The 17533-nt window shown below is 41.6% G+C and overlaps 1 protein-coding gene across 1 annotated transcript in view; it reads left to right on the top strand.

Moving 5' to 3' along the window:
* The window catches only part of zmat4a (zinc finger, matrin-type 4a), a 156159-nt gene that overhangs the window by 122650 nt on the left and 15976 nt on the right, over nucleotides 1-17533 (top strand). Inside the window, exon 6 of the mRNA XM_085424881.1 lies at nucleotides 1407-1503. Coding sequence (XP_085281007.1) covers nucleotides 1407-1503 — 97 coding nt within the window. The remainder of the gene's footprint in view (nucleotides 1-1406; nucleotides 1504-17533) is intronic.

The following is a 17533-nucleotide window of genomic DNA, read 5'->3' as shown; positions in this document are numbered from 1 at the left end:
ATCAGTCTGTGTTTTTTTTTTCTCTGCATGCATCAGCTCCACAACCTGTTATTTTATTTAACAGTTACCAAATTCCTAAGTTAACTCAAACAAATGAGACTGCAGAGCACATTTTTCTTCTGCTGCAACCACTCATCGGCTGCTCCCCACACCCTCGTTTTTCTCAGCAAAGGGACAGGTTAACCAAAACAAACGAGTCTCCAGTGCCTCAGAAAGTAGGAAGCAAAGTTGATGAAGGGGAGGAATTGCAGAAGCCTAAAGCTTCTGATGCTTCATCGCTCATGCACCATAGCGCCATGTGGGAAGAGCCGCAGGTGGCTGCCAATGATGGATACCGAAGTCACAGTATAATCTTTCACCCTTTCAAAAATAGTTTGAGAGGCAGGCTGTCAAAGGGGCACTGCAAGGCAGAGCTTCTCCGCCTGCTGCAGAAATTTAATGTCGATTCATGACTGCGTCTGGGGACGATGGTGCAAAATTGAAATCTCAGTCATGGTGGCGACCAGCTGACAGAGTGGTTATTGTACAGCTTATCAGCGGGGAAGTGAAAGGGAGGGATTTGCCGCTCTCTGTGGGGAATATTGCCCTCCATCAAAATGGTAGAAGGGAAACAGCTGACATCAACACCCGAGACCAAGCCCACTGCAGATTTTCACCTTCCGCAACCCTGAAAGCAGAAAAACAAGAAGACTTTCAAAGTTTCGGCAGCGCTTTCCTCACCGCAGCGATTTAACAAACAATCATTCAGTGAGGAAATTTGATTGAGGAGGATATGGAAATGTGATTCAATGAGTGCAGGGTGGCATTTATTTTCTCTTGGCCTTTTGCTCTGAGGCATATTTATAGAGGAGCTAACTCAATTGCGAGAGCGAGGAAATCAAGACGGCCATTTTTCACACCACAATAAGATTAGTGCAACATGAAGGCGATTACACAGGATGCTTATAATTTGCAGCAACAGGGCGCTGATTCAATACAGCCATTATCACCCCAAGGGCATTGCTGTCGCTATTTAGAAAAAAAAATAGGCAACTCATTAAATGTTGTAGATTCCAAATGATTCAGACATCTCAAGGTCTCAGCTGCTATGGATTTACTATAAAGATCTTTGAGCTATGACTGCTGCACAAAGAGTCTTCTCCTTCAGTGCAGTTATGGGAGTCTTCTTTAGCAAACACCAGTTTGTTAAGGCAAAGTCACATGAATGCTCATCTGCTGCAGGACTGAGACCCGTCTGCGTGAAGGCAGACATGCCTTCTCACTGTGATGGATTGATTCATATTGGCCACGTGCAGCAGAGCAAAAATTGTATTACTGAATCAAGTTTTGAAAAATTCACTGGAGTAAAGCATTTGTTCAGTTGCCAGATTCGTTTCTGTAATGTGCGCTATTCTGTTTGATTCCAGGTCTGAAGCGAAGCTACTCCTGTGAAGTCTGCAGCGTCACACTCAACTCAGTGGCACAGTACCATGCACATCTGCAGGGCTCAAAGCACCAAAACAAGTGAGTGGATCCCACTAATGTTCATTTACAGCTCCTTTACACATCAAACTACTTATGCTGCTCTGGCAAAACCCAACATGTTGTTTTCTTTGCTTTCACTTGCATTTTTCTTTCTACTTCTCAACAAAGAACCAGACATGCTACACTAATAATAAGAATGTTGCAGTGAGTGCCATTGCTGAGCTTTTGCTGGAGGCAAGCAGTGAGATTTTTCTCTGAATTAATTTCAGTCAACAAATTAAAGGACAGTCTATTATGGGAATTAACTCTCTAATTTAGCCTTGTTTGTCTTTTAGGTTGTTGCTAACTTATTGATGTTCAGCTTAAAGTGTCTACGAGTTAATCAGTCTGGCTGACTGGGCAGAGTGTCAATTTAAAATTGTGGGCTGAATTTGGTTTTTGTAGTTAGTTGTGGGAACGTACATCTCTCTTTTTCCCAAATCTGCAAAAAACTGCAGCCAGTTACAAGAGAAATATAGCTCTAGACTAGAGATGGACCGATCCGATATTACATATCGGTATGGGTCCGATACTGACCTAAATTACTGGATCGGATATCGGAGAAAAATAAAAAATGTAATCCGATCCATTAAATATCACGAAAGCACCTCACAAAACTTGCAACACGCCGTAACTCACCTCAGAACGTTAGCACGTCGGAGCAGTATGCATCACGTGATAGAGCGGCTGTGGCATGGGACCTGTCGGTGGTCTGGATAGCATGTGGAGCTTTGCTAGCAACCCGGCATTTCATCTCCAACAAAGTTATCCCCGAGAGAAGTAAAGCAAGTGTGTAAGTCCATCTCTGAATGTTTGTAAAGCATTCCTGCGTTAAGCTTACCAAACGATATATGGAGCGACTGCCTCTTCTGGCTGCTACTTCAATCATGAAACTGCTTAATGATCAGCTGATCGGCTTTTCTGTCGCGAGTCCGTCTCTCTGGTTTGTTTTTGGCCCACTTTGCACCAGAAAGAGGAAACCAGCGGCTGAACAACAGCAGCACGTTTAAGCTTGATCAGCTGTTGTTAGAATTTATTTATTATTACTTTCTACTCGAGGATCTTTTTCTAGTAGCTGATGCTGGTAACTGTGCAGGGGCGGATCTAGCAAAGTTTAGCCAGGGGGGCCGATAGGGCATTAACAGGGAAAAGGGGCACAAAGACATACTTTTCTTTCTTATTCTCATTTAAAATGTCTAGCTTTTAATAAATAATTATCCGAATCTTACACCCAAAGTTTTAATTTGATGTAAAATGAATAGAAGTCAATTACTGTATATAGTGACTATTAAGTCTAATATATATACCCTAGTAAGCTATAGTACTTTTTCCTTTGGGAAGGTACCATCTGTGCAGTCTGCAATTTTGTTGAAGAAAGATGTTGAATCTATTTAATATTTCTTGAAAAATAATTGATTTCTGTGCATTTTTTTTTCACACTGCATCAAATTAAGGTTGATTACGTTGATTAAGCATCATAAGGTGAAGCGTGAGGGGTGGTTCCCTATTTTTTATTTATTTATTTTTGTTGTTGCTGGGAGTTGGAACCCTATTAGTTAGGTTGCTTAATATTTACGCTAAGTACTCTTTAAAATACCAGAATAGGGAGGATGGTGTAGGTTTAAGTTTATTAGATTGATCAGTATTGCTGAACTATGAAATATTTTTTTTTTGCATACAGGTATAACAGAATAGCTTTAGTGTAGTTGTTGTTTTAAACTTGAGTATGAACTTATACAAAATGCAGCAAGATATTTAAAAAAAACAGTGTTGTTGATTAAAAAACATTATATCGGATTCATATCGGTATCGGCAGATATCCAAATTTGTGATATCGGTATCGGACATAAAAAAGTGGTATCGTGCCATCTCTACTCTAGACAATAAGTCCTCATGGCTAAACCTTACCACAGCTTTTTATAATCTATATCCACACATATCCTGTTTACATTACCACAAAATATATTCCTGCTAAGATATATGGCATCACGAGATTCATGACATCGCCTGTTTCCTGCTTCAAACTACCATCATTACCATTTTAAACAAACGGCAACCTCCTATGCAGAAAAAAAAAATACATTTCTAAAAAAAACCTTCAGGCTGGCTCCATATTAACTGTAAGATAAGATAAGATAAGATAAGATAACCTTTATTAGTCCCACACGTGGGAAATTTGTTTTGTCACAGCAGGAAGTGGACAGTGCAAAAGTTATGAGGCAAAAATTAGAATACAATAAGAATAAATACAGTACACAACTGTACAGAATAGAATAAAATAAAATACTATATACAGTAGAATAAAATAAAATAAATATACAATAAGATAAAAATAGAATACAAATACAAATACTATATACAACTGAGTAAAAATACAACGATGACAGAAAGGATTATTGCACTTAGTATTATTGCATATGTATGGATGTGTGTGCTTGATCAGTTAAAGTCTTTATTATGGAGTCTGACAGCAGTGGGGAGGAAAGACCTGCGAAATCTCTCCGTCCCACACCGTGGGTGCCGCAGTCTCCCACTGAAGGAGCTGCTCAGTGCTGTCACAGTCTGCTGCATGGGGTGGGAGATGTTGTCCATCAGGGATGACAGCTTAGCCGCCGTTCTCCTGTCACTCACCACCTCCACTGGGTCCAGAGGGCATCCTAGAACAGAGCTGGCCCTTCGGATCACCCTGTTCAGTCTCTTCCTGTCCCCAGCAGAGATGCTGCCGCCCCAGCAGACCACGCCATAAAAGATAGCAGAAGCCACAACAGAGTCATAGAATTTCTTCAGGAGTGGGCCCTCCACTCCAAACGACCTGAGTCTCCGCAGCAGGTACAGCCTGCTCTGCCCTTTCCTGTAGAGGGCGTCTGAGTTATGAGTCCAGTCCAATCTATTGTTCAGATGAACACCAAGGTACCTGTAGCTGTCCACAGCCTCAATGTCCATACCTTGGATGTTCAGTGGTTGCAGTGGAGAATGCTTGTGCCTGCGGAAGTCTACCACCAGTTCCTTGGTTTTACTGGCGTTGATCTGGAGGTAGTTCTGCTGGCACCAGTCCACAAAGTCTTGGGTCAGACCTCTGTACTCCTTGTCGTCCCCATCAGTGATGAGGCCGACTATTGCAGAGTCATCAGAGAACTTCTGCAGGAAGCACTGGGTGGAATTGTGGGAGAAGTCTGCAGTGTAGATGGTGAAGAGGAACGGAGCCAGAACCGTTCCCTGTGGGGCCCCCGTACAGCAGACGACCCTGTCCGACACACAGCCCTGAGTCCTCACATACTGTGGTCGGTCGGTGAGGTAGTCCAGGATCCAGGTAGTGAGGTGATGGTCCACTCCAGAGTTCACCAGCTTGTCCTTTAGAACCGAGGGAAGAATGGTGTTGAAGGCACTGGAGAAATCAAAGAACATGATTCTCACAGTGCTTCCAGCGGTCTCCAGGTGAGCGAGGGAACGATGTAGGAGGTGAATGACGGCATCATCCGCTCCAATGCCAGGCTGGTAGGCAAACTGAAGTGGGTCCAGTGATGAGCTTATTAGGCGCCGAAGCTGAGCCAGGACCAACCGCTCCAGGGTCTTCATCAGGTGGGATGTCAGAGCCACCGGCCTGTAGCTGTTGAGGTCCTTGGGGCGTGAAGTCTTTGGCACTGGTACAACACAGGAGGTTTTCCAGAGCTGTGGGACTCTTCCCAACCTCAGGCTCAGGTTGAAGAGGTGCTCCATCACCCCACACAGTTGGTCCGCGCAGGACCTGACGACCCTCGAGCTGATGCCATCTGGACCCGCTGCCTTCTTGCCATTAATCCTCCTCAGTTCCCTCCTAACCTGGGTGGTTGAGAGAGACAGGCTGGAGCCTTGTGTTGAGTGTGTATTGGATGCTGTTGTTGGGGGTGGGGGGGAGTGAGCAGGGTGAATAGAGGAGGTGTGAAGTGTCTGAGGTGGAACAGCAGCAGTGGGGGTGGGTGAGTCTGCAGCCGATGTTGCAGACTGCCTCATGGCTGAGTCAAATCTGTTGAAGAAATGATTCAGTTCATTTGCCCATCTCACATCCCTCCCAGGCAGAGAGTTCTGCTGTTTGTGGCCCGAGATGGTTCTGAGGCCTCTCCAGTAGGGATGAAATTAACGTGTTTACTGTCTGCCAAATAAAACAGCTTTTAATCTCTATACTTGGCTAATTTACAGGAAGCAGGGTTGGTTTTTTATTTGGCTGCTCCCTGTAGAGTTCCATCTCACTGGGGATACTGGAGATGTCACACTTTTCCATCTTTACCTGTTTTAAATTTAAAGAAAGACACAGCAGCAGAAACGTGTAGTTAAAGGGAACTTTGTCCTGGAAACATCCGGAAAGACTGTAGAGTAACTGAATTATTAGAAAAATAAACAGAGAAATATTTGCTACAGTCTAATGGGAAGCATCCCTCTCCCGTCTTTAGGGAAAGGGGTAACATAGTGTTAAGTCATAGGAAGCTTAGATTTATGTTGACTGAAAGCTCAGACTTAAAGCTCTGTAACAATAACACGTGCTTGTGTCATGACACTGAATTCAGGGGTAACGATGTACTTGTGACTTGTAAGGCGTAAACTTTGTTTTCCCTTCCGACCTCAAATTAACAACTATCTGTGTATTTGTTTATTATTCTGGGGGATTCTCCTTTGCTCAGATTACGTGACTTAAAGCAGTTTTAGGACTGCACACTGTGTGGGATTCCACATGGACCTTTGGCAGCCGCTGTGAATTAATGGGGCTTACATGGTGCATGTCCTAGAATTAATTCCCCCTGTTGGCCAGCTCTGCCAGAACACCTCCATGGGGATGCTAGCATCAGGAGACGTGACGTGCCGTTTAACAGCCTCTTTGCTTTATTAATGGATGAAAACTCCACCTTGTCAGAGCCGCTGGGTTTCTGTGGCACACAAACCTTTCATCCCACCTCACACTCTGAGCAGGGCAGAGGACTGGCACATCAGACCACTCGTCTAACCACCCCACCCCATCGTTGCCATCCAACCAGCCTGATTTTATCCACATAGTCCACAACTTTGCCTCAGGTCTATTTAGGTCATTTGCCTAATGCTGTTTCACATGGAGTGAATCAAAGGCTTCTCTGCTCTCCAAAACTACAGAGTGAGGCTAAGGATAATATCGGAGCTGTTTCACATGAATAACACCGTAATACAAAAGCTAATGAAAGTGGAAACCATTCATTTCACTATGGCTAATGGGACTTATATTCATCCATTTTGTTAATTGATTGTCCAGTTCAGGCTTATACGGGTGGGATGGGGAGTGGGAAGGCTGGAGCCGAGGCACAGTCCATCCTTGACAGCTTGTCAGGGCTAACTCAGAGACAGAGTCACGCTCACATTCACACCTAGGACTTATTTAAAACCAACAGGTAACCTAGCATGCATGTCTTTGCACTGTGGGAAGAAGTTGGAGTACCTCAGAGAATCCACTCAGGCACAGGGAAATAAGCGAACTCCACACAGAAAGGCCCCAGTCAGGAGTAGAACCCAGGACCTGCTTGCTGCGAGGCGTTAGAGCTAAACACTGTATCGATCAGTGGTAACATAATGAGGTCCTTGTATGTGTGAGTAATCTGTTAAATCTGTAATCTGGTGGAGCTGTAAAACTTAATTAGGCCATAATTACATTACACAGAAGTCATCTATTAACTTTATTTTTACCATTTGATGCTGGTTTGATTACATTTATGCACAAACAACTAGGTTTGTTGTTTATGCCTTATACAAAGAAGATCTGTGAGACCAGCCCAAACTGGATTTTGCTTTCTGAGAAACCAGTGTGTTCTACTTTTCTGTGTAGCGTGAATGAGCGAGAGCAGCTCAAACACTTTTAGTGTCTGTAAGTCTGTATCTGCTGTTATTGATGCCACTCCATTAGTGGGTACTCTTTGCATGGTTCACCGAGTCAGGTGAGGCTGGGATCTGTGTGCGGGTCGATACAAGGAGAGTCACGTTGTGGTGCAAAACGGGAAACAAAGCCCACAGGCTTCGGGGCTATATGGGCCTTTATTGCTTCAATGAACTAAGGTCAGGAAAGCAAAGAGGAAATTCAATTTTGACTCAGGAAAGGGGACTAATTACACCATGATAGGTGCACTAATGAGAAGTGTGATCTATACTCCTCTATTGAGAGCGCTAAAAGAGTACAACAATCCTGGTGTTTAAACTATCTGATTTGCTGCCGGCACCTAAAGCAGGAATCTCTAATCTAATGTGGGCTTTTATTAGGTGAACTTGGCTTCATGGCCTGTTTTAGTTTCTTTTTTCCCCCCTTGTCTTTCAGTTTTCTTTCTGCCGCTGTTTTGCCTCCTCTGTTTCCAAACTGGAAAATAGCTTGGAAAATCAGGTGCTGAAGCCACTTTCTGTGGCCAATAAGCAAGTAGTGCATAGCAACCATTTAAAAAATCAATGTGGAGATATGTGTTGATATTTTCGAGCACTGACCTTTGCAGTGCTTTGACCTCAAGGCTCTTTAGTGGGATTAATCTTTAGCCACCGCACTGAAGACATCAGCATGGGGAGGTAAATGTTATAGTCCACATTGTTGAATTATGAAGCAGAACTTTACTTGCAGCTTATTTTATGGTGGTTTGTTCAAAAACGCAACAAAAGAACTGTGTCCTTTTTTTCTTTTTGTTTTCCTTCCCTGATTGCAAAGACCTGCTGAGAAAACAACAAAATATATATAAAGCATCAGGGTCCTTTAAGTCTTCACTGGTGATGACTGAGAAGAAATAAAGCCAGTGGAATGAGTTCCTGAGGTAGAGCAGGGCGATATGACCAAAAATACTTATCACGATATACATTTGAAAATTTGCAATAACGATATAATTGACGATATAATTGACACGAGACAAAATACTTCACAACTCCACAACTGTATTAGTGCAAAAAAACAAAACATCAATGATTTTCACTTATTTTTTTTTTTTTGTTTATTTTATTTTCACTTACTGAATACAGGACAGACTTGACTGGGGGAAAGAAGGGGAGAAAGAAAGAGGGAAAGAGAAACAGCTGAGAAGAGGGACGGGGGAGAAGGGCAAAAGACAAAAACCAACAGAATGAGCAGAAAAAAAAAGATTTTCACTTAAATGAGCAGCTGTTTTTATGTGCATTAAAGTTATATAAAAATTTAACGGTGCAAATGCAAATTCCTTGCTGACAGTTTAACCAAAAGGCATTTCCAGTGGAAATTGGCTGACATATCCTCAGCATAACCATGTAGAATATCCACAACACTTGAAAAGAAGTTATACACACACAATACGGTAATATTATGTTGAAGCACAGTACGTATCACTCGGCCAGGCTCCTGCCTATGATAGCTGTAATGCTCCGACAATCCATCAAGCGGTGCGGGTTCGTAGCTTAGCAAAGTCGTACTAAAACATTTGACAGATTTTCCAGCGCCGTGTATGGCATAAAATCGTTTCGAGGTCAGTAAACACAACCAGAATTCATACATAAGGCACACGGGATTATAAGGGGCACTGCCAGTTTTCTTAAAATCAAAGGATTGATTTTAAGTGTGCCGTATTTTCCAAAAAACACTGTAATAACGACGGCCCGCTAGCATGCTCTACCAAAAATAGTGCTTTGTTGTGTATCTGACGGACGAACGCTAAACCAGTTCCACACCACTGAAGTTGCAGCATTTTTACAAACCAATTCTGATTCATCAGTTTCATTCAACGGTCCACTTTCGCCCTTCTCATTCTCCGTCGCTGCCATGCTTTTTCTGCCATGTGCATATGAAAACAAGGGCACTGCGCATGTGCATTTTACCCATATTCTATTGCGATATTTCATTGTCTTATCGTTGCCCAACATTATACTGGTATTACCGTGAACGGTATGATATGGCCCAGCCCTATCCTGAGGTCTGTTTCTCAAACAAAGATGGATAAAATGATCCATGACTCACCAACAAAAGGTCTGCCTGTGGAAGTAGTGTAGCGTTCCGTCTTTTAGCAAGAATATAGTGACAGAAAATTGAATCATATTCTTCACCGCAGACATCTGTTTCATAAGGGATTTTAAATCACTTGTTTTTTTGTTTTGTTTTCTGGAGTGTAATATCAGTTTTTAATACTGTGACAAATAATGTTTATCTTTATGTGTTTTGAGATGTTTTTAAGCTTCAGTTAGGTCAGCAGAATGCAGATGGAATCATTTGTACAGCTTCTCTTCCTGCTTATTATTTCACTTGAATTATCTTCATTCTACAAGACAAATTGCTTGTTAATTGCTGCATTTCTGCAACATAGATGGGACTGCACTGTCATCAGTTGGTCAGCTCAGGCTGACACCATAATTATTGTACCATTACATCGTCCTAGGACATCTATCCATCAGTGGCCATTATGTGTGTATGAGTGTGTATTTAGCCTGAATGTATAAGCACACATGTGTTTGCATACAAATAGACTTTTAAGAATGCTAATAGGCTGCAGAAACACATTAGATGTGAAGGTCCTTTTGCTGATGCCTTTGAAATTTAAACAGGTCATTAAAATGGGGCTCTCCTTTTTCATTTGCGCTTTCTTGAAAGATTGAGGTTGGGATTTTTTTTAGCCATTTATGCTAATTTTTTGATAATGGAGAGATGGAAAACTATAGAGTGGTGACACACATAAAAACTAGCATAGAAATGCTTTTATCAATTAAATTGGTTTCGTTGTTAATCAGTTCTTATGTAGTGCTTTTATACTCTAATTTCCCACTCAAAGTATTTTATCCCTCATTCACACACATTTTGTTCTTCTTTTAAGTGTTTTCTGTCTAACATTCTCACGGTTCAGTAACCTGCATAAAGATAGTTTGGCATGCAGCCTGGGGCAGCCAGGGATCAAACCACCAACCTTCTGATTAGCAGATGACCTTCTCTACCTCCTGTGCCACAGCCAACCTTCAGTCGTTTCTCTGTATGGAAAGGGAGCATGCAATAAGATTTATATCATCTCTATGCAAAAGAAACATGAATCAGATACTTTTTTAATGGCAAGTTCTTTTTGGATGATACTGAATGGAAACATTTTAACTCTGAGGCTACTAATAAATAAAGAGAATAAAACTTCTCCGTAAGGTCAAATTAACACTATTTCAGAGACCCAATGACAATGCAGGTGCTTCTTTTAGTCAACACAACCAGTGCTGTGTTGGCAGCTGGCAGTGAGGAGCTGTCCAAGGACAACTTTACAGGGAGCAACAGATTGAAGCCCACAGGTTACAATAAGAGTAAGTAATGGATAATAAAGGATAATCAGCCTCTCTGACTGATTTCCACACAATAACCTAATGCTGTATCTGGTAACTGTAAATCCATTGCTTCAAACTGAGACTTAATCATCTCTGCTTTATCCAGTGTGACCTACAAGTCTTTTGATAGTACGAGCAGAAGTGAGAAGAGTGACAGCTCTGTGAGCTAGGACTTGGAAACCATTGTGCTTTGAGCTACATAAATATCATGAGACATCTGTAAAACATAAACATTTGAAGGCGATGGGGGAGTTGTTGAGTGTTTGTACGCTAGCAAAGCAACCAAACACATTTAAGTTGTCATTTGGCACGCAGGTGTTTTGCATAATGTGTAATGCAGGCTACAACATGCAGTATGTAGTTAAGACCTCTACAAGGAGGCTGTATTATTATTGTTATTTATTATTATAATTGTTACTGAGGCAGCCTCTAAGGGATGGTGTACTGTTACACAACAACAACATGCGAACAAGTGTGACATTATGATTAAATTATAAACATAATTAAATATAAACATAATTAAAAACTGCTCACATATTTACTTTGTCACCTTTTAAACTTTGTTATGCTAAAACATTAAATACAACTTTAACTTCAAACACAGGTGCAGCCTTACAGGTTCAAAGTTGGGTGTGGACACCCAACTTTGTGACAAATAACATAGTTGCATCTACCAAAAATTTCCAATGAGTCCAAATCTCAGAGCTGCAAAGTTTTCTGAAAATCTTGTGAACATTATAACTCAAGAAGGATGTCGGCTGGGATTTTCAAATTGATATCATAAGTGTATCTATTAGAGAAGGGCGAATCGCTCAAAACAGTGATCGTATCGGTACCCACACTAGTGTTGGTATCACATTGGTACTAGTCCGGTTGGATTGATACTTTTTTGTTGCTATCCTCTAACTTCAGTACGTAGCCTGGCCTGCTGAAATGTATTAAATTAATTGGGGCTTTTTTGGATATTGAAAAATATGACTCACACATGAACTATGAAAAATGTTTGAAACCTTTTGTGCATGTGTCCAAAAACAGAAAACTGCTCTCACCTACATAAGAGACCTTTAAAGGTTAAAAGTATCCACATTAGTATTGGTATTGATATTGGCAGTAGAGGCCCTCAAAATTTTCAGTAGCACATAGCACTGCTATTTATTAAAAGTTAGAATCTCAGTGACCTCTGCTTCAAGGTAGAAGGTAACCCTAACCCCAAGGTCAAGTTTAGAGGTCATTTTTCTGAAAATCTTGTGACTGCACTAACTAACAACAAGGAAGTCAACTAGGATTTTCAAATTTAAACCAGGAGTACAACTACTAGGAGCCTGAAGGGCAACACTAGTTACCTGCTATTTTTTAACTATTTAATAATTGCCATAAAAATGTTTATTAAACCTTCAGTTAAATTAAAAAAAAAAAAAATCAAAAAGAAAATCTGTTTGCATATATGGATTTTACTTTGTGTCACTTATGCTACATTTGAAATTTGTTGCTTCCGGTTTAACTAAAACAAACAAAAGCATATAAGAAGGTTATAGTGTTAAAAAAAATCACATTGAAATGTAGAGCATGTGGATGGCTGTGTGGTAACAAATTGTGGACCCAGATGCTGGATGCAACACACTGATGTACATGAACATCAAAGATTTAATACTGATAAAAGGTAAAAGGAAACAAAAAGCACAAACAATAATTTGCTGAACAGGAACAAGGTGACTGAAGGCTGAAACAGAAGGCTGAACATTTGCACACTATGAGGGAGGACACGACTAAAAACAGAGGGAGAAGTGAACAATATATACCCAGAAAGGCAGAGTGGACACACCTGGGAACATAGCTAAACAAAATCTAACAGTGGAAGCAAAATTGAAAATGACATACAAAATAAAACAGGAAGTGACTAACACAGAGACCAGGCCAAGAACATACAAAGTTGACAGAACACAGGGAGCCCAGGGAGGCTATAATGAGACATAATACATGACCAAGGAAATTAACAATTTAGTAATATTAACAAAAACAGACTAAAAGAAAGGAAACCAAAGACTACAAAAAAGTTAAAATACTGTGAGGTCTCAAAAACTCATGTATCAAATAAGTTGCACTTGGCATTGGAAGGTTAAGCCACATTTTTTTAAACTCTTCAGTCAAACTATAATAAACAGCCTGGTGTTGTGTTATACTGTTGTTCTGTTGTTATATTATTGTCTGTTTTTTAATGTTTGTGCCAGTCAGTGCTTATCATGGAATTTCACATAAACTCCATGGCCTAATAATTATAAAAGTATGAAAACTGCATGTTATTTTTGAATGACTTGCCACCCATTGATTATAAACCGCAGCAGTCTGACGACAAAGAATTCTTCTGGTTGGCACTGACAGGTCTATCCACAGTCTCTCTTTAGTGTGCTCTCAGTCGATGCAATAGGCTAGCCTGGGGAGCAATCAGCCCCTTGAGGCTCAATCCAGCCTGTCACCAATCACCATCAGCACCTGCATGATACTTCCCCCCTTCCCTTCTATTCAGTCAGTTTCAAAGAAGTAAAACGTGTGCATACAAATGATCACATCTTCAAAGCATAAAAGAGCTATCACTAATAAGCCTTGACACTTTTCCTTATTGCAATTCAGATAGCATATTTACCCGGTGTGTTCAAACGAAAGAACGTTCCAGCTGGTAGCATTTGTTTTCTGTACAGTGTACGCAGGCTGGTAAAGCTATCTCTGCAGGGAAATAAACTTCTGCTTATTTAGACACAAAAACAAAATGGCCTTTGAGACAAACTTGGGAAACATCAGTCACCCGAGATAGTGTACCCATTTGAAATTCTGCCTCCATCTAAATTAGCATTTCAGGAAGGAACAGACTTTATTCCATTTGACAGGCTAGTTATACAATATGGGATCAACAAGAAAATATTTTTAGAATATCAACAAATTAAATCCATAGTAAAAAAGAAATTTAACCTCAGTCAAGTTGAATTGCAAACACCACCAAGCGCGGTACATTTTCTTACTCTTAAATCCCCCAAATTATTGTCTAAAATATACAGAACACTTTCTAAAATAGATGAATCAATATCCCTTCCTATTGCAAAGTGGGAAGCAGATTTATCAGTCGGCTTAGACCAAAACTTCTGGTCTCAGATATGCTTAAAAACCTTTAAATTGATTAGAAATCCCAGTCTGCAATTAATACAGCACAAAATACTACATAGAGTGCACTATACAGGTCATCGGATGTTCTAGATGGGCTTTACATCTTCCAACAACTGCTCACACTGTCAAGGCAATACACCAGACAATTACATCCACGCTCTTTGGTTCTGTCCACTAGTGCAGAAGTTTTGGCGCGAGATATGTGAAGACTTATCAAAGTGTCTGAAATTCCAACCTCCCCTTTAGTGTGCTTGTTGGGCAAATTGGATGATGTCACTACAGAAACTAATACAGTCCACATGGTTTTTACTGCCCTATGCATCGCCAAGAAAACGGTCCTCATGAACTGGAAAAATAAAAATAATCTTAATTCTAGCCAATATAGAAACCATCTAATAGATCACATTAGTCTCGAGACAGCCTCTGCCACCACATTAGATCAATCCCTCTGGGCTCCTTTGATCGGCTCCATCACCTAGCGGGGGTGGGGGATCGTGGTTTGGTCCCACCTTCGCCATTGTGGTTGATGTGGAGGTAGGGACAGGCTTAGGGTGTCTGGAGAATCCCTAGGGACGTTATCCCTGGAGGGCTTAACCCAGGGGTTGTGGTCATAACCTGGTTAGTGGCTCTGGTCGCTCTTAGAGGGTGTTCTCCTTGTGGCTGCGTGCAGCAGGGCTGGGGGAGGGTCTGTGCTGGCGGACGTAGGTTACTGGCCTGGTAGCCTGGCTGCCCCTGAGTGGATCCGGGCAGGCGTGGGGGCTTGGGATTTGGGGGTGCTCTGTGCTAGGGCTCTGGCTGGGCCTTGGGGGCTTCGGTCCTCCTTGGTGTGTTGCAGAGGTTGTGGGCGGGTGGGTGCACGGGGGCTCAGCCCTGGCGCAGGGGGCCTCTGGTGCATCAGCCTAACTGGGGGGCTCTTCAACTAGCAGGGAGTTTGTTCCATCCTTGCAGGAGTCCACTCTGCAGGTGGGGGAGAGTCATAGGAGAGGATGAGAATAAACTTAACCTGGGTGTCTACTGTCTTGTGCTGTCTGGGAGATGATTGAATGTTAGGGTGGGTACAGTTTCCTCTGCGGTGGGGTCGGGTGGGCTGCCCCGGGTCCTGTGGGGCTGGGCGGTCCTGATGCCGTAGGCCCCGGTCTGGATGGGCCTGGGCTCCCTTGCCTTGGTGGGTGCCAGGCAAGGGAGTGATCCAGGAGATTTTTTTTTCTCTTCTTTCTCTTTTTAAGCGCCTTTTCTCACTGTCCCTCTTCCCTTCTGTTTTTCTTTTCCTTCATCTTTCTCTCTCCCTTTCCTATCCCTCAGTCATGTCTGTCCCATCTATAACAACTGAAATTAAAATAAATAATAAAAAAATAAAAATAAAAAAATAAATTAGCATTTCAGGGCCGAAAACACACACACAAAAGTCTATTTTCCTGCACTGTTCCAGTTATCAGCCGTGTTGGGGCTGTTTATTCAATAAGTCATAATTACTCTTTTCTAATGTAGTGTTATACTTAATATATTCACACATGCAGTTACACAGCGCTTTGTAATCAGGAAAGCGGGGTTGTTCATGTCCAAGTCATGACTGGTGACCCCAACCCTACTCTTAACTCTGAGCCTATACTTTTTTTTTGTTGTTTTGTTTTGTTAGTTAGTTAGTTAGTTAGTTAGTTAGTTAGTTAGTTTGTTTTTCTCTTCTTTTCTTTTCTTTTTCGTTGTTTTGTTTTTTTGGGGGGGTAGATGATAATTCATCAGAATTATCATTGTTTTGGTTTTTGATTTAAAAAGCATAATAACATATCCTTATTAGCTGTTTAATGATGGAAAGCATTAGCTGCTTGATGCACGGCATGGCGTAGGGTGAACTAAAGACAAAGGATTAGGTTTTGGTTCAAAATAGTATCTGACTGCAGGACCAAGCAGACAGAAATCAGAACCAAGCAGCCAGCAGTATCAGACTGTAAACACTAGAGAGGCGGAAGCTAGAAACAGAGAGGCGCATCAGCTGAAAAAAGCCCACAAGTAATTAAAAAAAATAAAACAGAAAACAAATTTCATAGAGAAACAAAACACATTCAGTAACACTAAGACAGGAAAGCAGCGAGGAAAAAACACTTTAAAACACGAAAGAGAAACAAAAGAGGAGTCAAGGACAGGGCAGGAATCTTGACACAAGATACAAAAGCTCTTTCCACTTTACTGTCACATTCTTATCCTTTGAAAATGTGAACTCAAAGTAATTTGCATACCCTTATCTCTCAAAGTTGCATACCTTTACGCTGCTAGGTGTGCCCAAACTGACAGCTGTGAGTATAGCTTTCTTTTAAAAACATGCATCCATTCCTCAGTGCTATGAAAAAATTCATAGATTTCAATTCTGTTTCCTAGTTTCTTTATTTTCTTTCTCCACTTTCCTTTGCAAGTTCAAAAATATGAAGCTCCCTCCAATATGCCACAGATAACAAAACTTACTTATCACCATGTTGAATGTGATCTGTCATTGTCTTGTAGTCAGTAAAAAACACCAACAGCCTGCCATCACACGGTGATATTTACTATGCCATATTTATCTTTCTGCTTCATGAACCAAGCAGGACAGCCAAGTGCATTATTAATTTTGGTCTCTGGTGAGGTTTGTCCCAGGAGCTGTTGGGATAATTTGACTGGAAAAATGACTGATTGTGTGTCCTGTGTGTTTCTGAGTGATGATCTTCAGCTATAACAACTTCATCTGATATGAAAAATGAAGAAAGAATGAAAAGAAAACTGTTTTTGTAATGGTCTTGGAGCACCTGTGGTTCGGAGTGCATTGTGTCCTGAAGCACAAAATAGCCGGGACCAAGGCAGGGGGGGATTTTTCACTGCCCATATTTTCCCTGCACTCATCTCCCGTGTAATGGCTCTGCGATTTACAACAGCGCACGATGGGAAGCTCTGAAAGGGACCGGGCCTTTTTACACCTCACACCTATTAGCTGCTCAGTAGAGGGATTTTTCAAAACCACTTTATGTGCACGTAGCAGGCGGATATGGATGAAAAGAGCAGCTTCCAGGACTGGCAGTCATCATGAGCTGGGAAGGACAAAGGCGAAAGAGAGCAATACCACAGAAAGTGCTCGTCAAGGTTTTTATTATTCAGCCTCATTTCTCCCGATCATCAAGCCCCTAATTAATTCCCCTGTGCACAGGGAGATAACACAGGGATGCAGTTGGCTACAGAGGAGCAATTGTCAACCTCCAAGTGGGGCAAGTGCCTGTCAGATCACCTGTTTTTGTTTTGTTTTTTTGCTTCTCTCTTAGGCTGATAGTCCCCCAGGGGCCTCCTGTTAGATGAGATGCAAACCCTCATTAATTTAATTCCCTGTCATTCACTGGAGTGTAATCAAGTATTCACTTTGTTCCTTGTTGTTTGTTATTGAAAACCATCTATCACTGTTGAAGAAGGCCAGACTCCGTGTGGTGGATGGGAGCCAGTTCAAATGATGAAGAAAACAATGTCTCCTGTAATAAAACCTCTCTGAAACAGTAGTTCTGCCTAACAGGATAATGTATGATTAGTGCTGTTAACAAGGTTCTCAAGCCTCTCTTTGCTCTGAGCTTTGTTTGTG

The sequence above is a fragment of the Rhamphochromis longiceps genome, linkage group LG12 (assembly GCF_057381845.1).
Source record: "Rhamphochromis longiceps isolate RC_006_pf linkage group LG12, R_longiceps_female_GT1.1, whole genome shotgun sequence".
NCBI classification, from domain to species: domain Eukaryota; kingdom Metazoa; phylum Chordata; class Actinopteri; order Cichliformes; family Cichlidae; genus Rhamphochromis; species Rhamphochromis longiceps.
Note: the sequence above shows the minus strand (reverse complement) of the source record. Positions and strands in the feature narration are given on the sequence as shown.